At 36.2% G+C, this 24218-nt stretch overlaps 2 protein-coding genes across 2 annotated transcripts in view; one reads left to right on the forward strand and one right to left on the reverse strand.

Moving 5' to 3' along the window:
• gnpda2 (glucosamine-6-phosphate deaminase 2) overlaps positions 1 to 8581 on the forward strand; it is a 10175-nt gene extending 1594 nt beyond the window's left edge. Inside the window, exons 3-7 of the mRNA XM_016256728.1 lie at positions 324 to 425; positions 863 to 1045; positions 1851 to 2035; positions 3021 to 3195; positions 6886 to 8581. Of these exons, the coding sequence (XP_016112214.1) occupies positions 324 to 425; positions 863 to 1045; positions 1851 to 2035; positions 3021 to 3195; positions 6886 to 6950 (710 nt within the window). The 3' untranslated portion in view covers positions 6951 to 8581. The remainder of the gene's footprint in view (positions 1 to 323; positions 426 to 862; positions 1046 to 1850; positions 2036 to 3020; positions 3196 to 6885) is intronic.
• Positions 8582 to 8629: 48 nt separating this feature from the next.
• On the reverse strand, positions 8630 to 19226 carry guf1 (GTP binding elongation factor GUF1). The gene is made up of 17 exons (XM_016256726.1): positions 18807 to 19226; positions 18517 to 18628; positions 18267 to 18415; positions 18098 to 18178; positions 17156 to 17233; positions 16577 to 16660; positions 16405 to 16469; positions 14919 to 15122; positions 14003 to 14142; positions 13775 to 13898; positions 13502 to 13634; positions 13071 to 13214; positions 12726 to 12859; positions 11761 to 11862; positions 11350 to 11469; positions 10390 to 10426; positions 8630 to 10304 (listed from the first exon to the last, which is right to left on the reverse strand). The coding sequence occupies exons 1-17, from the start codon at positions 18999 to 19001 to the stop codon at positions 10176 to 10178; spliced, it is 2031 nt and encodes a 676-aa protein (XP_016112212.1). The 5' UTR covers positions 19002 to 19226; the 3' UTR covers positions 8630 to 10175.
• Positions 19227 to 24218: the final 4992 nt, after the last annotated feature.

The following is a 24218-nucleotide window of genomic DNA, read 5'->3' on the forward strand; positions in this document are numbered from 1 at the left end:
ATGTACAGTAAATTAACATACTTTCCAGAAGGCCAACAATTCACTAAAAGTGTTTTTTAAATTTTTTTTATTGGTCTTATGAAGTATTCTAATTTGTTGAGATAGTGAATTGGTGGGTTTTTGTTAAATGTGAGCCAAAATCATCACAATTAAAAGAACCAAAGACTTAAACTACTTCAGTCTGTGTGCACTGAATTTATTTAATACACAAGCTTCACAATTTGAGTTGAATTACTGAAATAAATTAACTTTTCCATGACATTCCAATTTATTGAGATGCACCTGTAAGTATATGGATCATTATATAATCTGATTATTTGCAGGTAGCACACCCCTCGGCTGTTATAGGAAGCTGATCGAATATCACAAGAATGGAGACCTGTCCTTCAAATTCGTGAAGACCTTTAACATGGATGAGTATGTGGGTGAGTATGAACTGCACAGATCACTTCTCACGAGAAGTGCTGGGTAAGCAAGATCTCCACAAACTCTCAAAACCGAACGAGAGCTGCCGACGCAGCAAGTCAGCAAAAAATAACGCATGGATAACGCATAAAACAATGTTAAAAAGCATTTACGCACTGGCCCTGTGTCCTCAATCCCTTTCTAGTCTAGTTCAGAAAACATTTATTAAACATTATAGTTGCATTGTGACACGACTTTAGTTTCACTACTAAAACAAAGCATGTTTTCCATCAAATCATAATGAATCTAGTTGGTGTACTTTTTTCATAATTCCCATTATTCTCAGTGGTGATTCTCATTAATTGAATGCAGTATCTATGACTGTGTTTGAGTAGAAAATAATGCAATAATTAAAGGCACCATCATAATTAATTTCTACATTTCTCTTCATCTTCAGGTCTGCCCAGGGATCATCCCGAGAGCTATCACTCCTACATGTGGAACAACTTCTTTAAACACATTGACATCGAACCCCAGAACACCCATATACTGGATGGCAATGCTAGCGACCTGCAGGCCGAGTGTGAAGCCTTTGAGCAGCAAATTACTGCTGCTGGTGGCATTGAACTGTTTGTGGGAGGTGCATGCAATAAATCAGATCCCAATGAATTGTTTTTTCAGACACGGATTAATCGAGACTCGAGAAACACCAGTAACAGTGCTTTGTGATGCATATCTTAATCTGTACACACAAAACTGGCTCTCTGAGCAGTTTAACTGTCAGTAATGCTTGTATGGTGATTGCACATTCAGCTCCAAAATCAAAGGTCTGTCTGTTGGCCACAGGACTGATTCTTAAGCTTGCTGTTGTAATAATTGGTTATTGTAGTATTATTTATATACTATTGTAGTATATAATACTATTTTGAATTAGCATTTATTTTTATTACTAATTTTGTCATTTTTATACTTTTTAAAAATATTTCTATTTAGCTTTAATTTATTTTTATTTAGTTTAACTTTTATAAGTATGTGTTTGTTTAATCTAACATTTATATTTTGTGATTGCAGATTTATTTTAATGAATAAAATCAATTTTTTTTTATTTTATTAACAATAACAAAACAGCTCCAAGTTATATAGGCTTTTGGCTGTTAGTTATATGACGACAACATACAGAGCAGAATGGTAATAACCTTTATGAATTTATTGGGGTAAATAAAAAAAAAAAAAAGATGAATTCAGAAAAAAGAAATGAATTCAGTCAAAATATTTGTTTTACATTGTTTTTATGATAATTAAGCACATTTCAGCTCTTTACTGTTTTTTAGTGATTTGCATTACTTACTTTCATACCCAACTACTACTATATTCAGAATCATCGCATATTATCATCCATTAATTTGTTATTTCTCCTTTTTGTAACGCTTGATTTTTTTTGTCAGGCATTGGTCCAGATGGGCACATTGCCTTTAATGAGCCCGGCTCCAGTCTTGTGTCCAGGACCAGAGTGAAGACCCTGGCCAAGGACACGATAGTAGCCAATGCTCGTTTTTTTGGGAACGATCTTTCCAAAGTGCCCACCATGACGCTCACCGTTGGAGTAGGAACAGTGATGGATGCCAGAGAGGTAAATTCAAAAATACAGAATATTCACATATTAAGAAGGAGACCATTCAGCTGAAAGAGAGATGATATTCTGTAGTATCATCTGGCATATAAGCCATAAAAGACACAGATATATTAATGAGGCACAGAATGGAAAACAAACTGATTGTTTGTCAAACTGATGATCTGCAAAGTGTAAAGCACCTTAAAAAAAAAGGAAGTATATTTTGAGTGATTAAAATGGTAATGTTTTAGTCATCAATTTATCGCAATACAAACATTTTACTTACCACATCAACATAAAATCTTAATACTTCCAAATATAAGATGCCACATGAATCTGAGTGTACCTGAAGGTGGGTGTTTGTGGTTGAAACTGAATGTAGAATGAACACAATATCTTTTGTCCTTATCTTCAATAGCATCCTTTGTGATATCAGTGTCTTCCTTTTGTCCCAGTCAGACGCACTTTTGTTTGGAGCATTTGCCATCTGCAATTGATTAAATATAATTATCTTTTATATAGTAACAAATGTTCTCATTGTTATAGCACTAAACTAAACATGTGTCTGGTTCTCAATGTGAGACTGATTGTGCTGGAAATACAAACAATTACATAAACATACCTGAATACTTTAACAGACAGGATGCTGGGTAAAATGTTCTTCGGGTCACATGATTTTGTTGATGTGGATGCCAGACATCACCTGATCGTCATCATATCATTAGACAGTGTGCATCTCCTAAAACATTTCCAAGTTGTATTGTACCAAGTTGTAAAGCATAATTTTTTTTAAATAAAATGATTATTATTGTAGTAATGAGAATATTTTTTTTTTCTTTTGGTTTGAGAGAATTTCTTTATTAGACATAAGAAATGTAGGTGACTGACTCTACAGTTAAACTCGTTTTTGACATATGTTTACCTTCAGAACTACATGTGAAAGCCACCACCCTGAATTTGATCATTGTAAGACAATGCTGAACATTTTGTCCTTGATTTGCAGGTCATGATTCTGATCACAGGGGCTCATAAGGCCTTTGCCCTGTATAAAGCCATTGAGGAGGGTGTGAACCACATGTGGACGATATCTGCCTTCCAGCAGCATCCACGAACCATTTTTGTTTGTGATGAAGATGCAACGCTGGAACTCAGGGTCAAAACTGTGAAGTATTTTAAAGGTACGTGACTGAGCACTCTGCTGCCTGAGGGGCAAATCTTTGACCCCCGTAGATGGAAAGTTGCTTGAAGATCAAAGGACTGGCAAATTGACTAAATAGTTAGTTATTATAACAAGCGTCGAAAGGTAATCAAGTAACATGTTCATTCAGATTTACCAGTTTGCTCTTAAAATATAAAATTGTTAATTTGATAAAGGTGTTTACTGGTGTGACTTCATGAAATTCTTTATATCCTCGTGGCCTCAGGATTCATATATATATATATATATATATATATATATATACTACTGTTCAAAACTTTAGACTAAGTAGAATTTTTTTTAGAAATACTTTTATTCAGCAAGGATGCATTAAATTGATATTTACAATGTTTCCAAAGATTTCTATTTCAAATATATGCTCTTCTTTTGAGCATTCGGTTTATCAAAAAATCTTGAATAAAATGCATTTCCACAAAAACATTAAAGGGGTGGTTGACTGGTTTTGTTCTAGGCTTGATTGTGTTTATGGGGTGCAGTCTAACATGTTCATGCTTTGTTTTTTAAAAAAACCTTTATTTTTCACATAATTTACCTTTATTCTTCACCGCTCTGTCCCTTCTCTGATAAACGAGCTGATCATTTCCTGCTTTTGAAGCCCCTCCCTCAGAAATACGTGATGGACTCTGATTGGTTAGCTAGTCCAGTGTGTTGTGATTGGCTAAACCGCCTCTAGTGCGTGTCTCGCCCCTCACTTCAGCGGCATGTGCTCCGGTTGTATTGGAAACAATGGCATCGTCTATATTGCTTATCAGTTTGAGCCCGATTGAGCCATGAGGATATTGGTGAAGAGGATCGCGCAGAACCTGTGCAAGCACAGCTCTTAATGGTATGTTTGTTGTTGTCTCATACTTTTAGATGCGCTGTTATTTGTGAATGCTGCTGCTTCTGTTAGCTTTTAATATACTGTTTTATCCTGATTAGTGCTGGGCGGTATACCGGTTCATACCGTTTATTTTTGTTATGATATTAATTTTTTAAAGGGGTCATATGATGCTTTTTTAAAGATCATTATTTTGTGTATTTGGTGTAACAGAATATGTTGACATGTTTTAATGTTCAAAAAACACATTATTTTTCAAATACTGTACATTATTGTAGGTCCTCTATGCCCCGCCTCTCTCAAACGCTTCGTTTTCTACAAAGCCCCGAGTGTTGATTGCATTGTTGGAGGACAGCCTTTGACAAACACATGGAGACTGTTTGACTGGCCGCTGCAGCTCCCCTGTGTTTAACACATCCTTCTACCTGACTCTGAATGAGTCACACCTCACCTGAACAGCTCAGTGACGCCACTCATCTGAGACAAAATGACGACTTACACACACACACACACACACACACACACACACACACGTCGATGGTTGGTGGCGATTTAGCCGCAACCTAATTACACAGGAAGTCAAAGGAGCCAAACCTGTAATCATTAATGCAACTCCTTACAACAAAGAACAGAGGGAAGTCTGACCTCTGAGACAATAACACACAGATTGTGAACCTGCAACCTGTCGAAAACAAAAACACACCCATTTTATCTCCCGTGAGTCAGCGGCTCAGACCTACAGCGACATGATTCATGAAAGCCTGATAAAATGAGCAAAGAAATGCAAGCTTGTGGTCACATACACACAAACACACACTTACAAAGATCTCTTTACTGAAACAAAAAGTATCAGGAATAAATGACCTAATGTGCTGAAACCGAGTCACCTTTGACCTGCCAGCTGAACTGGATGCACATTGCATCATTGCTTATCCTGTTCAGATAAAATTCTTATTTTCCGTCATAACACAGAGGAGATTTACTTTATTTTACCGCATACTGTGAATTGTTACAAGAAATTTAATATTTTATATAATATGTTATATATCATTAAAGGGGTGGTTCACTGTTTTTTTTCTAGGCTTGATTGTGTTTATGGGGTGCAGTCTAACATGTTCATGCTTCGTTTTTGTTTTTTTTAAAAACGCATTCTTTTTCACATAATTTACCTTTATTCTTCACCGCTCTGTCCCTTCTCTGATAAATGCGTGTTTCTTTTCTTGCTTTTATTAAGCCCCTCACTTAGAAATATGCGATGGACTCTGATTGGTTACCTAGTCCAGTGTGTTGTGATTGGCTCAACCGCCCCTAGTGCACGTCTAATCTGCTTCTGTTATCTTTTAATATACGGTTTTATCCTGATTAAAGCTTTAATACAGTAAGACAACTGCAGGCGCGTCCATGTTTAACGCTTCTCATAGCTATGTGAAAATAAGTGTATAAATGGAACCGAGCTGAGCTGATGATCTGAATGAGAGAGAGAGAGAGGCCGAGCAGGCGACGCGAGGAACAGTATTAAGAACCACTGCTTTAGAACATTTATTTTTGAAACTTGTGAATCCATTAGAATCGTTAGAAGACAGAATCGTGATTCATATATGAACAGATTTTTACGTGCAGCTGTAGTTTTCTCTTGCTCTTCTCTAAAGCAGCGCAGCATGACATCACAAACCCAGATAAACCCGCCCTTGGGAACATGCAACAAAGAGGGCGGGGTTTACTGGGTTTGTGATGTCACGAACCCGGGAAGTAACTCGTTGTAGTCCCTACCAGCCATTTTTGTAGGCATTAAACTGCCAGAATTTTAAAAGACGATATCTCCGTTTGCATTGAACTTTCAGCTTCGTAACTTTGCAGATATTGTTTATGCTCAAACAGCAACATTACACACTAACTAACTTTAAAAAAGTGAAATCGCAATCAACCACCCCTTTAAACAGCACAACTGTTTTCAACATTGATAAAAATCAGAAACGTTTCTTGAGCAGCAAATCAGCATATTAGAATGATTTCTGAAGGATCATGAGACACTGAAGACTGGAGTAATGATGCTGAAAATTCAGTTCAGTTTTGAAAAAAAAAAGAAAAGTTTTGCATCACAGGAATAAATTACATTTTAAAATGCATTCAAATAGAAAATGGTTATTTAAAATTGTTAGAATAATTCTAGTGCTGTCAAATCGATTAATCGCATCCAAAATAAAAGTTTGTGTTTACATAATATATGTGTGTGTGTACTGTGTATATTTATGTGTATATATAAATACAAACACATACATTTAGGTATTTAAGAAATATATATTTATATTTAAATATAATATAAAGCGCATATATATATATATATATATATACACATAGCACACACACAAATATTATGTAAACAAACTTTTATTTTGGATGCAATCAATCGATTTGACAGCACTAAATATTTCACAATATTAATGTTTTGCTGTATTTTTCATGAAAAAAAATGCAGCCTTGGTGAACTTAAGAGAGGTCTTTTAAAAACATTAAAAAAAAAATCTTACCAACCCCACAATTTTCGCCATCCTTTTTTCCCTCGTAGCAAACCCAATAGAGCAGCTGTTTGTTTGCTTTTCATCGTTTTTACTGATCTCATCTCGGTTTTAGTGGTTGGCTCGTCTCAAGGTCAATATCTGTCTAAAGACGGCAGGTTCAAGATCTAAACCCGTCTGGAATGTCCATCACAATCGCTTTTCTCAGAAACACGATCTGTCCCGTCTTAAGGGCTTTGGTCTCTCCTGGGGGTTTAATATCTTTGGCTGGGCTGGATTTCCTAAACATACTGATGAATCTTCTCTCCTACAGGGCTGATGCACGTCCACAATCAGCTAGTTGAGCCGATGCTCAGCGTGAAGGACTACATGGACTGAACGCACCAGACGGAACGTCTGGAAAAACGACAGAAAAATCGGAATGCCATGAGTGGAAACTGGCCTCAGGGACCACAGCAGTTTTGAATGGTCATAAAGTGTTTAGAGGTCTACATCAGCATAAAAAGTAGATGTTGTACAAAACGCCTCTGCTTTCCATGGTGCCATGTTCACGTACTCCAACTGGACCTCTGTATTAGCCTTTATAATTCACTTCTAAACTACTTCAAGGCCAGTATTAACAGGAAAAGACCATGTTTTATGGAAATTGTACTAAGAAACATTCTTTATTAACACTTTCAGCTGTTTACTGTTTTATATAACACTATCACACTCCTTCACATCACTAATGAAAAAAAATCTTCTGTTACAGTGTACATATCAGTTGTATTGTACTGTAGTTTATTCAGGAAATAATGAAGGCCTGCATTTAAAGCTGAGCATGTGTTTTCACTGATGATGGAGTTTTTTTTAATAACACACTGTAACACACAGCTACTTAAAGTTAACTTGAATGTGGAATTGTACTCCAAGGCAACTTATTGAACGTGTTTTTTGGGAATAGTTTTTTTTAGATGTTACATAATTACACTTTAAAGTCTTTTCCTTAAATTCTCCAAATTTAGAATCTCTCCCTTTACATATGAAACCTTGAGGATTTCTGATACCCACAATCATTTGTAGCGTCTTATATCCTGATAAATATGAGTTAATAGGCAGTGGAAGCTGAACTGCGATCAGAATTTCCTACTAAGTACATGTAATTTTATATATCATTATCTTAAATTTATACATTTCATAATCTTGCCTTTGAATGAATCCAGGTTACTTGCAGCATGTAAAAGCCAGTGGAAAATGCTGGAAAAGTGTATTTCGTGTTTGCTTGTTCATATATTAAAAAGGCTTTTATTGGCACATGAGTAGAGAAGTGTGTGAATGCTTTTGAAGTTGACTAATTTCTCACGATGTGCAGTACTCGTGTATTCTCTTTAGTTTCTGTTCTTTGTGATATACAGGCTATTTCGTTTCTCAAAAATATAAGGCACGAGTCTGACATTTAACTTTCATTTCATCGCTTTCGGAGTTTGTGCTGAGTTTTTGTTTTTGGTGTTTCTAAACCCTCATGCACTGTACTTTAGTGAATGTTTTTGGAAGGAGAGTATACATTTTTATGGATTTACACATTTCTTTCCATTAAATTGTTAAAAGATTGTGAACTGACTGTTAACAGTTTTTGCACTCCAAAAACCAAATCATCCTCTTGTGTCTTTCTGTACTCATGAATGGATAAATAAAAAGTTGTGCCTCACACAGACACAATGAATCTTACAAAAAGATGTCCAGATCATATTTTGAGTACCACATGTTGCACATAGTTCACAAGTCATTTCCACATTCAAAATTGGTTATAAAGAAAACAATATAACCATATATACCTGAGGAAAATACTATTTTTTGAGTACGTTCGAATAATATGGCTGAAATACATACATTCACCTCTTCAGTTCACTAGCAAGCAATTCAAACATTGCTCTCCCAGTAGATTGATTCACAAATCTTGAGCAACATCATAACTACCCTCCCAAAACTGGCATCAAAAATCCTAACCCCAATGGGGTACAATTTAATGTTCTCCATATCTGTAATAATCGAATAAAGAACAATTTACGTTTGTGCTGAGTTTTTGTTTTTGGTGTTTCTAAACCCTCATGCACTGTACTTTAGTGAATGTTTTTGGAAGGAGAGTATACATTTTTATGGATTTACACATTTCTTTCCATTAAATTGTTAAAAGATTGTGAACTGACTGTTAACAGTTTTTGCACTCCAAAAACCAAATCATCCTCTTGTGTCTTTCTGTACTCATGAATGGATAAATAAAAAGTTGTGCCTCACACAGACACAATGAATCTTACAAAAAGATGTCCAGATCATATTTTGAGTACCACATGTTGCACATAGTTCACAAGTCATTTCCACATTCAAAATTGGTTATAAAGAAAACAATATAACCATATATACCTGAGGAAAATACTATTTTTTGAGTACGTTCGAATAATATGGCTGAAATACATACATTCACCTCTTCAGTTCACTAGCAAGCAATTCAAACATTGCTCTCCCAGTAGATTGATTCACAAATCTTGAGCAACATCATAACTACCCTCCCAAAACTGGCATCAAAAATCCTAACCCCAATGGGGTACAATTTAATGTTCTCCATATCTGTAATAATCGAATAAAGAACAATTTATTGAAGCGTAATGCATTCAAATGGTTTTCAAATAATATATTTATTTTAGCAGTCTAAATGACTGTCCTAACCACAAGCTCGAAACACACTCGAGTCAAAGCCATTCCAATATGAATAACGTTTTTTCAATTAAAAAGGCCGAAATTTGACTAGTTTCCAACCCTGGATATTTCTCTCGATTGTCAAATAACAGTAAAGCACACCTTTCTTTGATTTGACTTGCCATCTAAATTATTTTGACATTGACAAATGCTGACAAATGTCACAAACCCCTGAGGCAGCTTGCTAGCCTGACAGTAATCTTGGCGTTGTACAATATTTTTGCAGCATATTTTTGAAGATTTTTTCTTCTTTTACTTTTTAGCAGGCCACCAATTAGAAAGGTGGTATGCTCAATTGCAACTGTCTTAAAAATATTGTCAAAGTATTAAAAAACATTTATTGCCCTAAAACAGGGTTAATTTTCTATATGCACTATAAAATACTTATATGTTTTTGATTATGGGGTGAAATATGACATGGACATGTTCTAGTCTTTTCAGAATCACCTGATTTTTTCTTAGAGTAGCAAAAGCTCAAACACAGAAATGTTTGAGAAAATGTCCTAGACTGGACTATTTTCAGCCTTACATCCACAACCACTGCAACTCCCTCTGCAGCTTGATGGAAATGAAATGTGTTCAAAGGAAAACAGCTCTGCCAAATACTTCTGCATCCACACAGTCTAAACGTTTCCAATGAAAACCCTTAGCTTGCAGTCTCTGAATCCGCTCCTGGGAGAACAATGCTGTTGTTTCAACATGATTAAGATGAATTTGTCAAACCTGCTTTATGTTCCCAGATCAACATCACTTAGTTATATGAACTTTAATAGCATTTCTAAATCAATCATCATACTGAACATTGGCATGTTTATTTTCACAAATCAACCCCCGGCTTTGATGTCTGTTATGATTATGTTACTGAAGGAACTACTTCCGTTTAAGAACGTTGATGAACGCGTCTTTTGGGACGTCAATGTTTCCAATGCGGCGCAATTTCTTCTTTCCCTCAGCCTGCTTCTTTAGCAGTTTCATTTTTCGTGTAACGTCACCGCCGTACTAAGAAAGACAGATGTGATCAAGAATCAGCAGCTAATCAAAAAAGTAGAAGAACATTTTTTTCTGTATGAGAAGAGGTACTCACACATTTTGCTAGAACATTCTTTCGATATGCTTTTATCCTAAAAGTGGGAAACGAAGATAAGGAATATTAAAGGAGTAGTTCACCCAAAAAGAAAGTTTTGCTTCTAATTTATCTCACCCTCAGGCCATCCATGATGTGCTGTAGATGAGTTTGTTTCTTCATCAGAAAAGATCTGGAGACATTTAGCGTTACATCACTTGCACTGCAGTGAATGGGTGCCGTCAGAATGAAAGTCTAAACCGCTGATAAAAACATCACAATAAATCAAAAGTAATCCACATGACTCCAATCTATCAATTAACGTCTTATGAAGTAAAAAGCTGCATGCTTGTAAGAAACAAATCCATCATTAAGGCATGAACTTTAAACTGTCACTTCTGGCCAAAATACAGAAGTGCATACTAGTCCATAATCCATAATAACGCTTCCTCCAGTGAAAAAGTCCATCCCGTTGTCCTCTCACATCAAAATCCACCCACGTATTTGTTTACAACTGTTTTTACATGTAAATGGTGCTTGATCTGTGCATATTTATCTCCTGATTCAGACAAGACAACTTTTTCACTTGAGAAAGAAATATTACGGATTATGGACTCATATTTTCGACGGAAGCAAAGGTTTAAAGTTAAGAACGGCTTAATAATGGATTTGTTTTTTTTACAAACACGCCACTCCACAAGATGTTAATTAATGCACTAGAGTTGTCAATTATTTCTGGATGATTGTGATGTTTTTATCAGCTGTTTGGACTCTCATTCTGACGGCACCCATTCACTGCAGAGAATCCATTGGTGAGCAAGTGACGTAATGCTACATTTCTCCAAATCTGTTCTGATGAAGAAACAAACTCACTTACATCTTGGATGACCTGAGGGTGACATAATTAAGCACATTTTCATTTTTTAACTATTCCTTTAAGTTATTTCGGAAACACACACAATACAATACGTCCACACTTACGTTTCTCGGGCGATGATCTTGCTGCCAATGGCTGCTTGCACTGCAATCTCAAACATCTGTCTGGGGATGGACTCCTTCAGTCTCTCACATATAGCTTTACCTGCACTGTACGCTTTGTCTCTGAACACAAGGACAAATCAGAGCTTGTGTCATTTTTTTTTTAGCAATCACATCACAAACATGGAAGATGAAATCGAGATGCCACCAATTTCCAGCTCAAATCATACACAAAATGGTAGCTGTAGTTGTGTTTTTCAGAAAAAAACTAAACACAGCTGTTGATCTTAATAGCCATATTCACATTTTTAAGGGGTTTGGGTAATTAATTACCTCTAAATGATCAAATAACTTAGAAATACCTCTTGAAATATAAATAAAACTGTAATTGTATCATGAAAGGTCAAGACTTGCTTATGAACGATAGTGGCAAGTTCCTCCACTGGCCGCCCGTTGAGGAGGAAGTCCATCTTAATCAGGTCAGCAGCCTCATAACCAGCATCCTCGTAATCAAAACTATGGAAAACAGGAAAACAAATTTAAAGAAGTGACATCCAGCTCATCCAGAAATTTAAAGTGACATATCTATCCAGATATCAAAATTCGATGTTTTCTAACATTAGTCTTTTTCTAATGTTTCATAAGGGGCCATTCACATATCTCGTCTTTTGCGCGCTCATAATGGAAGCGACGCGCTCATATTTTCCAGGTGCGCCCGCGCCGCATCGAGATAAAAACATTTCAACTTTTCAGAATGTGACAAGAACCAACAAATCAGCTTCATCCTTTCCTGTAACAACATTGAAAGCTCAGCCAAGATGAAGGAGCAGCTGATCATAGCTGTACAGGGATAGCCATTTTTAAATAAGTTTAGTAGCAGAGCTACTGCAAGCGATTTTTTGTGCTGCAAATAAATGTATCCTTTGCTGAAACTTCCCCGTCCCTACTCTGTCGTATCTCACTTTTATTCGTCTCTGTTTACTTTTGCCTGTGTAATGTTCCCTGATAGCGCACGTACATCACGGAGACGTCTACAAGACATATTTTTTAGTGTTTGCTCATCTGCATTACAGCTAAAGGAAGTTTAGATCAGATGTCAAATAGACGTTTAGAAAATGTCTTTAAGATGTTTATGATTTAGAATGTATGCAAAACTGACGTCTATCAGGTGTTTGTACACAGCAGATGCTTTCCAGATGAAGCGATCTTTAACAGACATCTTGCAGACGTACGTGTGCTATCTGGGTTTGTTCTGCTTGGATTATGTATTTGTTTCATGTATTATGTATTTGTAAAGCGACCTCGAGTTTCTGAAATGTGCTATATAAAAGTATTATTATTAATATAAGCACTAATTCACTCTTTTACAACGAGCTCACCTGGCGTATCCTGATGACATGGATTTGAGCTGGTCGTAAAAGTCCACCACGATTTCGTTTAGAGGGAAGATATACTTTATCATCACCCGATGTTCATCGATGTAGAACATGTTCTTCTGAACGGCCCTGCGGCTCTTTAAAAAGGCAGAGAATCGCATTGTGGGTCACTACAAATGCAAGACTCAGAATATGCTTTCACAGAAACTGGGAGGCAAATTAAGTAGATTTAGTCGCTTTGGACTTTTTCTTTGAATTAGGAGAGACCAAGATTGTTATTTTGTGAGTTACTTAGAGTAAACCACGCTAAACTGCAGTCAACCTGAAAGGTGACTGACCTAATCTCACCTGACACAAGGTCATGATCTTCCCAGTGAAGTCATCTGGAGCGATGATGGTTCCCATCACCATGGGTTCCAGATACTTCACGACCTCTGACTTATCAGGGAACTGAGCAGGGTTGATGATGGTGATCACTTCTTCACCGTGTTCCTACAAAGAAGAAAAAGGAGGTTGCATGTGCAAAACTCACCAACACAATGCCAGGGCATTGCTATATTGCTGCTAAGGTAATCTGGCTAGTTTTTAACACGTTCCTGTGCAATTGCTAAGGTATTCCGGACAGTTTTTAACATGTTTCTATCCAGTTCCTAAGGTGGTCAGAGTAGTTTTTAGCATGTTTCTATGCAGTTGTTATGATGTATAGTATATAGCAAGTTGCTGTACAGTTGCTAAGGTGTTCTGGGTGGTTTTTAGCATATTGCGACAATGAGTCTCACCTTTATGAGTTTGGCAGATGCTAGCACAGCCTTGTACGGTACAGTCGGAGCCGTTACTATGACAGATGCATTATACTCCTGTTCTAAACGCTGATTAAACACCTCCATATGCAGCAAACCCAGAAATCCCAGCCTGAGAGAGAGCGAAAGAGAGAAAGTCACCTCTTTAAATATTTAAAAAGTGAAACAATACCTGCTCGACTGAGCGATGAACTTAAAACAATGGTTTACACTCACACTGATTCGTCTGTGTGTGTGTGTGTGTGTATATACCTCCATCCAGCCCCCAGAGCTAAACTGCTGTCCTTTTGAACCGTCACGCTGGAGTCATTCAGCATCAGTTTCTCCACAGCACTGCGCAGGGCTGTGTATTCTGACTGGTCCATGGGATACATGCCTGAAAGTGTCACACAATTCCAGATTTACAACACTGTAATCCTAACCTTTAAATTTTGGCATACGCAGTTTAGCACAAACATCAGGACGGTTTTGGAAACACACCTGCAAAGACCATGGATTTAGCCGGTTTGAACCCTGGCAGCGCCTCCACAGGCTGTTTATGGAGGTAAAGTGTGTCTCCAATCTGAGCCTCCTTCACTTCCTTCATCCCTGCGATCACGTAACCCACCTGCCCTGCATACCTGAGCGAAAAAAGGTCAAAATGCAAAAGGTCAAATGTTAAGTTAGTGCAACCGACAGACTGTCTGAAACCTGAAAAATGCTTCCTTCTTACAGTTTCTTACACATGTTATTCATAATCTTAAAATGTCCTTTTTTTTTTCTTTTTCAAAATGGCAAAATCTTTATTTTTAGGTTTAATATAAAATTTTTAATCCTACATTTCAGAGCAATCTCAGAGTTTTGGACCCCTCAAAACAATGTTCTTAAATTTAAAAACAATAATTAATTAGGGATTTATGAATCTTTAAATTTTTTAATTTTAATTCTCATTTATAATTTTCAATGTTATTTTTTATTCCAAAATCATGAAACTCACTATTTTGTATAGGTTTAAAATGTAATTTTAAATTCTAAATTTCAGTGCACTCTCAGTTTTGGAATTAGAACAATTTTCTTAAATTAATTGTATCCAACCAATATAACAAATACATAATTACAAAACTGTACTGTATTCATTTGTAAAAAAATTCTATATAAAAATGCAGAAAGGAAACTGAAAGGTTACTAATAAAAAAATAAATATAGCTTTTATTACACTGGAGTCTCTGGGTTGGCTGGGACTGTAAAGGTCGAAAACTCGTGTTTTAAGATTACTTGATTTTGTTCTACATCTTTAAATGTGGCATACTTTTGCCTTTGAAACTCGTATCTTCATACAGAACTGTTCAGGCTGACAGATTTTTATTTTATATCTTGTGAGATTTGTTAGTGCGGTCAGTGAACGTGAGATTCTCACAGTGTCTCTGTTGGGTGTTCGTCGGGTCTCAAAAGGCCCAGCTCATTGACCTCATATGACTTCCCCAGATGGGCAGAGACGATCTTGTCTCCTCTGGACACACGTCCACCAAACAGAGCGATGTTGGCCACTACTCCTCTGTAATGATCGAAGGTGGAGTCAAAGACAAGGGCTTTAAACAGATCGTCCACTCTCGCTGTCGGACTGAAACAGGAAAAACTGATCAATCACATGTACAGAAATGTATGAAAACAAATTCATTTCTCATGGCACTTCTTTGTAAAGAATGAAATGCCTTATTTATACATTTGAAAACTGTCCTTCAGGTGCAATGCCAACAATGTACTTGAAAAGGAAGAAGTTATGAAAGAAGTTATATAAAAAAAAAAAAAACACATAATGGAGGAAATGTGAGATGATGGAGAATGTAGCCGAGCAGGTTTTGGGAAAGCACATGATGACACACGAGGACGTAGATTTACCAAAATAAAACTTCCTGATTCATTCCTATCCTCATGATCACAGCTACTTTGTAAATATTCACACGGAATTAATACATATGTGAATGTAAGGAAAAGTTATTTTAACATTACAGTAGCAAATACTTAATTCGAATGGTTACTTAATAATAACTTAATAAATAAATACCACTGAAAAAAAATGCATCTCAGTTTCCACAAAAATATTAAGCAGCACAAATGTTTGCGACATTAATAATAATAAGAAATGTTTCCTGAGCAGCAAATCAGCATCTCAGAATGATTTCTGAAGGATCATGTGACACTGAAGACTGAAGTAATGATGCTGAAAATGTAGCCTTGCATCACAGGAATAAATTACATTCACATAGAAAACATTTATTTTTAATTATTTCACAATATTACTGAGCATGAGTAATATTTTTTATTACTGACCCAAAGCCTTTGAATGTATATTGTGCATTACTGTTTGGGGGGGATGTATGTGCTTAACTGTTTTGCAAATAATTTCACAATGCAATTTTATATTTTACAAATTTATAAGCTCTCTATATTACAAAAACAGGCACCATTTCTTCAAATATATAAATGACCAAATATAAAACAAAAAAAGCTTATTTTTGTCTTTTGTAGTGAATTGTTGACAGGTTTTGTGAGATGCAGAAGCCCGGTCTCTGTAACTAATTCTGTTCTTGCTCTGATAACAGCTGTATCATGGAACCTTCTGTTCTTCCTGACATCACACATCGGTTGATTCAAAATATTCTCTCTATTGTGTGAACTCTAACGTATGATTCATTGTTGTCGGCCTCTCCTTCTTCATAATCCTGTTTAGAAAGATGTAATCTAGGTTGTGGGGGTCATTGTGTTCCTTTTGTCTGACACAATCTCATGAATTCAAAGATGGCCAAATACAATCAATAAATCCCTCCCACATAGTATGTGCTGCTCTTACACTCTCACAGTGAACTCTTGTGGAGAAAAGTGAATCAGCTTATGACACTCACGGAGGAATGCGTTTCACCACCTCTTGGAGAACTTGGTCCACATTTGTGCCCAGTTTTGCAGAGATCTACAGAAAACAATCACAAGCCAAAGTAAAATATAAATGGCATAATATTTGTATACATAAACAAAAACATGACTGGTTATTTTAAGAGATATTTACATAGAGCTCACCCTGATACATTCTTCCTTCGGAATATCAAAGACTTTTTCAATCTGTTTTTCCACTCGCTCTGGATCAGCATTTTTCAAATCAATCTGACCATTAAAAAAACACATTAAAATGCCACATGTTTGGATTTGGAATGAGCCGACAGCTAAAAAGTCGATGTGAAAATATACAAAACACGCAGTATCTATTAAAATAACTATTAGCTCATTACTAGGCCAAATGTCATGATGAATAATAATAATAAATGTAATTATATATCATAATAAGTAATGCAACAATTTCAAAACATACTAGAGAACTGTCACAAAGCATTTGGATGAATGCAAAATAATAAATGTCCACACATGATCTGATAAACATCAAAAGATCAAAACGCTTCAGGTATTTGAATACAAATTTTAAGTTTTCCAAAACCTTCTGCACTGTGTCCTGCCTCTGTACTCAACTTGAGTTGGACAAAGACATTTCTATAATTTATCCAAAGGACTAGGATGAAACTTTGTGTTTTTTACTTGCATACTCTATATAAAATGTTGACTGCATTTAAAGGAAATATCAGAAATTCTCTTTATAATATCTACCTTGTTTATCACAGGGATGATGGTCAGTTGAGCCTCAAATGCCAGGTAGAAATTGGCGACTGTTTGCGCTTGAATTCCCTTTGAATGAAAGAAACAATGTAAAGATTAATTCACTTTTAAGGTAATTAAGAAAGGCTGAAGCTTTTTAATAATAATAGTGTATTTATGCTAATATATGTACAATGTGCTTGTGCTGTTTTTTTTAAAAGTAAAACCTTTATAAATTATTTTCTTTATTGTAATAAAGCTGAAATAAAAGCAAATGTAAATATTAGATGAAACCTAAAATATAAACTTAAGCTATAAACTTAAAAATGAGAAGTGTTATCATGGCAACTGAAACTGAAATAAAATAAGTTTAAGCTGAAGCAGAGAGGCACTAAAATGACTAAAACTGAAATAATAATAAAATAAATAAAAAAGATTTAAAAGTAAAAGTTTTAAAATTTCCCAAAAACTAATAAAAAAATACAAAAACACAACAAATTACTAAAACTTAAACTAAAAAAAAAAAATATTATATATATATTAGGGATGCACTGATATGAAAATTTTGGCCGATACCGATAACCGATTATTCTTTATTTTTGAAAGCCGATAACCGATATGTTGGCCGATAAATCTATATCCAAATTGTTATACAAAAACACAACAAATTACTAAAACTTAAACTAAAAAAAAATAAATATTATATATATATTAGGGATGCACCGATATGAAAATTTTGGCGGATACCGATAACCGATTATCATTCAAAATATTAATTAATATTTAATATTATATAAATAATACTAAAATAACACTGCTAAAAGTGCATATGTTCACTGATTACATCTTTTGAAAAACAGGCTCAGAAATCAAAAACTGAAGAACCTTTACTACTCTGTTTAACTCTGTTTAACCGTTTAATAAGAAGAAAGTGTCATTTATTAAGTGTTTTACCTGATTTGCATCTACAATAAGCAGAACTCCTTGGCAAGCGGATATGGACCGTGAAACTTCATAGCTGAAGTCAACATGACCCTAAAAATAAAATATTGCAATCACTCAAATTATAGTAAATGCTAAAAGATGAGTTCATTAACAGTGCTGTTCAAATCAATGTCCTCACAGGTGTGTCGATGAGATTGAGCAGATACGTCTGTCCGTCATGCTGGTAAAAGAGAGATGCAGTCTGAGCTTTAACAGTGATTCCTCTTTCTCTCTCCACCTGCAGTTTATCCAGCACCTGCTTGTTACTCGCTGTCTTTGCAATGGCACCTGCTCATGCAACAAATCCAAAGAAACAGAGATTTCATAAATAGTAATGTTTTCAAAACTTATAAAGAAACTCCTGTAATAGTTGTTTGACAGAAAATCACCCGTGATCTCCAAAAGTCTGTCAGCTAAAGTGCTCTTGCCATGATCAATATGAGCAATAATGCTGAAATTACGAATTCTCTCCACTGGGAACTTTGACATGTCAAGATTCTCCTGAAAAACAAAACAAAACAACAAGTCAAATTCATTATCCAGTTGCAATGAAGCCCATCAGTTTAGAAATCCGCTTTCTATAACTGTACAGGAAAATACCATAGTTACTACTGTAAAATCATATTAGATCAATATTGGCTATATATGATTTTGCTTACAGCAAAGCGACACAATTTACCTTCTCAGAAGCACTAGAGCTGAATTCTCTGACAGGACTGATGCTCCAGCAAGATCTTTTCATCCATCTGTGTCTGATCACTGTACATGTGGTCATGCAGCCCTGAGATATGCGTTTAACACGGCATATTTTAATATCAGGAAAGCGTTTTATCAAGGGCAGAAAGAGCCCGTGGGATCTAAACAGAGACATCATCTCTATCAGCTCACTAACATGTTATTCCTGAATAAAGAAACAATATTGTGGCTTCAAACTGCATATCACATCTTCCCATCGAACAAAGATCTGAGGATTAAACTCCGTATTGAACGCATATATTCAGCTTTCAGAAACACAAACAGTCAGGTCTCCACTAGGATGTGTACTCTAGTGTGACAGAAACTGTAAGCCGCCATGTTGGCAAAAGCGTCATCAAGCGTTGTAATCGGAGCAAGAACTTGGAATCATGGGAAATGTAGTTTATAACTTTCAATGCATTTTATAGTAAAATATCTGCGCTCAAATGTTTCAGGAACTTATTTATTTTTGCTTCAAGCTCGGTTTCAGTTCAGTATTTTCATCAACTGATGTGGCAGCGATTAGTGGTTTACATGGATGTCCAGTCTGTCCTTTTTTCAAGTAAATTTACTCACCCAAGGAACACATTTCGGTTATAAAAACGTTGTGGGAACATCGTTTTAAGATGTTTCTAAAATTTAGACATGTCCTATTTTCTGGTCGTGATTATAACGCTATTTAAAGGTTACAAAAACTTCTTACAGCATTCGACTTGGCTATTTCACCCAATATAAAACTTTATTTGAATGTTTATTTTAAATGTTCTAAGAAAGTTAAAATGTCGTTTTCTTGCCATGATTAGAACATTATTTAAAGGTGTCGAAAACCTTGCTGCGTTCAACTAATTTTATTTTTACCCAAAGTAGCATACGTTATTTGAAAGTTTTTTTTTTCATATTCTAAGAATGTTTTCTCTTAACATAAATACATCAAGTACAAATAACATCATAAAGACTTTCCGGGAATGTTGAAATCAGAATGTTTACTCTCATAAGAACATATATCAAATATTAATAAAGTTATTAGAACGTTTCATAAACATTTAGGAATGTTTTGTCCTGATATTTATGTCATTTTTATAAATCGTTATTGAAAGTTGTGAGCACATTTCCTGTTAGCTGGGTGGATTGTTTGTCACATACAACACATTGTTTAAGATAAAAACCAAATGTTTTCTATAAAAAAAGAGTCATTCATTAATTATACAGTGATACATTAGTTACTTATAGCCTGCAGTCATATATATGTGAATAATAATAATAATGATAAACAAGAAAATAAAATTTGTTTAAAAGAATGTAGTTTGAAAAGTACACACGTGTGCAAAATACTTAAAATAATGAATGAAAATAATAATAAATGATAAATTATAGCTCTTTTGAGCATTCCAATCATCCCGCCATTGCAAAATTCTCACTAATACTATGACTAGAAATAAAATTTAATTCAGTATTCTTCTCTTGAATGAAAGATTTCAGATGTATTTACACATATGATCTTTTAATTAGTTTTATTATGTTCAGTTTTATTTCATTTGATTTATGGCAGAACGGAAACGGTTAATACAAATAGGCCTATAATGGAAGGAAATTGAAGATGTTTGTTATGGTTAAAAAGTTTGTTGACTAAGATTTATAACTGTTCATTTGTGAATATAAAGTAATTTTCAAAAGTTCAAATGAGAACTTACAAAACAGCAGCTTGAACTCTTTTAGAATAGAATAGAATAGAACAGAATAGACTTTGATTACACCATATTGAATTGACTTAGTACAACTCATTGACTGCACTTCTATCCCTCACAGTCTTGTTGTAATTCCTGTTAAAAACACAATGACTAAGGTCTATAGAATAGAATAGAATATATACTGTAAAACAAAACTTTCAATACTTTTCTTACAGTCGTTGACTGAGTGCAGCTGCTCTTGGTTCCCACAAGGTGTCACCCTAAACCCAATATATTAAGCAGCAGAAACTAAGTGGGAAGAAAATCATTACCATGGCAACATAACAGCCCACTCATAGTGAGTAGGTCCCTCTGAATATTGCTTCAGTAAGAAATCAAATGAGAGATGCTTTCCTGGTTCTGATGGCTGACGGCCGCTGGTTGATATTTATCATTGTCATGCCTTTCTGCAGCAGCTTTGTGTTTGCACCTGTCAGTTTCTCAACATCAATGCTGAGGACCAAACCCTATTTTACTTCATGATCAGATGCCTTTAAGAAGGATATTTATAGAACACTACTCATGTTTGAAAAGTGTTTGCAGCTGTGAGAGTAGTTATGTTAAATTGCAGTTTGGAGAGTTTATGTACATATGCATGTGTAAATTAATCATGGAGAGTTTGATGTATGTATATATGAATTTAGAAGTATGCATGAAGTATTTTGTATGTTTATTTTGTGCGAGAGAGAGTCTGGGAAGCAATAAATTAATCTACATTTTAGATGTATTCAAAAAAGTGAAAGTGCCGAGTGCCGAGACCATTAGGCCACCGCTTGTTTTATACATATTGTCTTTTGTCAAGTAAAGAAAATGAGGCATAAAATATTTCAGCACTGAATTGAATCAAATTTGGGAATATGTTTTAATAACATTTTTCTAACGTTTCCAAAAATGTTAGATGAACATCCAACAGAACATCTACCTTTTCATGAAAAAACGTTCCATGAATGATGTATAAAAATGTTTTTGTGCTAATGTTTTGAAAACATTATTAAAAACCAGAGAACTTTTAACAAACATTCTATTAATGGAAGAACGTTTGTTCATAACTTTGTGAGAACCTTGCCAGAACGTTCCAAATTCTAAAAACGTTCCCTGTATAGGCTGCATTAGTTGATTTTATTTTCCTGATATCTGAGCACTTTATTCATCATGCGTGATTTATTTCCCTTCACTCTCAGGAAAAAAGGTACAAAAAGCTTTCAAGTTTGTTTCTCTTTTAACCTAAAAGATGCATATCTTAAAGGCACATTGTAGTACCTTTTGAGATGTAAAGGTACAAAAGGAAAAGCTGGAAGCAAACAGACTGTAATGGAACCACAGCACAGGTTTAGTCACCATTATTAGTACCTTTCCTCTTCCCGTTTTCACACTGCCTGATGGATATTTGCTGTAGGCCTCAGCCCCATAATAATGATGTATGACTGTGTTCACCATGACTTTGATAGGCTGTGTGATAATGTGTCCCTCTGTAATGGCAGTTAGTAAAGTATTACTCATTAAAATCGTGCTCCTCTGCCTTGCTGATCAGATCCTGGAATAAGCCCTGGACCCACGCATTCTCCTTAGTGTGATTGTGCCACCCACGTCTAGCTCAGCACTTGCTCACTCCTCCGAGAAATCAGTCTGTTCTGCTGAGGCTGGTCCACAGAGAGCTGAGCATTTAAATATCACACAACATTTGATTCAAATATCAAACAGCAGGGGCGCTCATATACATGTCACATGACGGTCATTGCACACAAATTTCAGATGAAAACAATATGCTGCGACTTCAAAATGCGCCATTAAAGGGGTCATATCATGCGATTTCAATTTTTTACCTTTCTCTTTGGAGTGTTACAAGCTCTTGGTGCATAAAGAAGATCTGTAAAGTTGCAAAAACTAAAGTCTCAAATTTCCAAAAATCCAAAGAGATCTTCTTTATAAAAGTTAAGAGTCAACCACGCCTACCTAAAATGGCTTGTTCTAACACGCCCACACATGTCTACATCACGATGTGGGAAGATTTGCATAATACCGACCAAATGTTCACGCAAAGAAAGGTGTAACTTTGATTCTCGCTCTAGTATTGTTGTTGCCGTGTGTTTCGTTGTGAAACCGAAACTACTTTGTTTGGCCTTCCAAAAGAGGACGATATCCGCTTCGTCATGCCTGGAGCTGATCCGTGCTGATCACTGAGGAAATACATCAACTTCACGCTGTGGATCGCCGGATCGGCTTTCACCATGGATGAAGCGGAGTCCAGCTCGGGGTCGTCACATGTGGTTGCCGCAAGCCCGCCGGCCTCCGGTCACTCTCGCCCCCGGCCTCCGCTCACTCTAGCCTGTCTGCCATTGCTCACTCTAGCCCCCGGCCTCCGCTCACTCTAGCTTGCCTGCCACCGCTCACTCTAGCCCCCGGCCTCCGCTCACTCTAGCCTGCCTGCCACCGCTCACTCTAGCCCCCGGTCTCCGCTCACTCTAGCCCCCAGCCTCCGCTCACTCTAGCCCCTGGTCTCCGCTCACTCCAGCCTCCAGCCTCCGCTCACTCAAGCCGCCGGCCTCCGCTCACTCTAGCCGCCGACCTCCGCTCTCTCAAGCCGCCGGCTCTTTTGGAAGGACACAACTAGAAATCAGTGGTAAAGTTGTATTTACAACACTGTTCCAGAACAGTTCAACCCAAATATTAAGAAGAGTGCAGCAGTTTATGGAGTACTGTTTCCTGTGAGAGTAGACAACAATGCCGGCTGTTCTGACTCACAGACTGTAAGTACGTTTTCATTTAAAGGATTTGCCACTGACGATTCAAACACGAGTTTTGAGCAGTGTAGAGTAGCGTTTGTTGTTTGTCATTTCTCCGATCACAAATGCAGACATGGTTTTATGTTTACGCGGCGCGATGCAATGCAGCGTGTAAAAAGACAGTATAAGTCATTATAATCCGTAATTATGTCCCCACTGGATGCAAACAATGCCTCGTTTGTAATGGGTTTTTATTGGTTTTGTCTGGTCGTGCCAGGAGACGGCATCACAGTATGGTGAGGGTCGTAACATTTCCATCACACGCTTGAGGTATCTGGCCAATCACAACGCACTGGATAGCTGGCCAATTAGAGCACACCTCGCTTTTCAGACTGATGAGCTTTGTAAAAATCGACGCGTTTCAGAAAGGTGGGGCATAGAGGAGAAACAATAATGTACAGTATGTGGAAAATAATGTGTTTCAAACACATTTCATTACACCAAATACACAAAATAATGTTCTTTTTTTAGCAACATCATATGACCCCTTTAAAATAAAAGCATGAAAAATGTTTTAAAGGGTTCATGAACCATTTTAATAGCTTTTTTCTGCATAGACCTGCTTCTTTTTCTTCTTGTTTAATGGTGAATAACTCCTTAAAAGCATTATCGCCACTTGTACTGGATGTCAAATGCATTAACCTGCGTTTGCCTCTCTGGTTATTTACAATACATGTGTGAATCGGTGGGAGGGGGTAAACAGGCAGTGATGTAGAAGCAGGCATTGATCTTCTGCAGGGTTTAGCCACACTATTATGTCATAAAGTGGCACGTTCCACAAGCTGTCGTTTTGGCAGATTGGCTTCAGTATAAGCCGTTTTTAGATTAACGAGAAAGTTTTGAGTT

Source organism: Sinocyclocheilus grahami, unplaced genomic scaffold (genome assembly GCF_001515645.1).
Source record: "Sinocyclocheilus grahami isolate Dianchi unplaced genomic scaffold, SAMN03320097.WGS_v1.1 scaffold1466.1, whole genome shotgun sequence".
NCBI lineage: Eukaryota > Metazoa > Chordata > Actinopteri > Cypriniformes > Cyprinidae > Sinocyclocheilus > Sinocyclocheilus grahami.

What these genes read in the sequence shown, in the direction of transcription:
- guf1 (XM_016256726.1), bottom strand. Translation starts at nt 19,001, where the DNA reads ATGATGTCTCTGTTTAGATCCCACGGGCTCTTTCTGCCCTTGATAAAA. An exon ending in TTATTGTAGATGCAAATCAG is followed by an intron (nt 17,234 to 18,097) that starts GTAAAACACTTA and finishes TTTCATTCAAAG; the next exon opens with GGAATTCAAGCGCAAACAGT. An exon ending in AGAATGTTCTAGCAAAATGT is followed by an intron (nt 10,305 to 10,389) that starts GTGAGTACCTCT and finishes TGTCTTTCTTAG; the next exon opens with TACGGCGGTGACGTTACACG.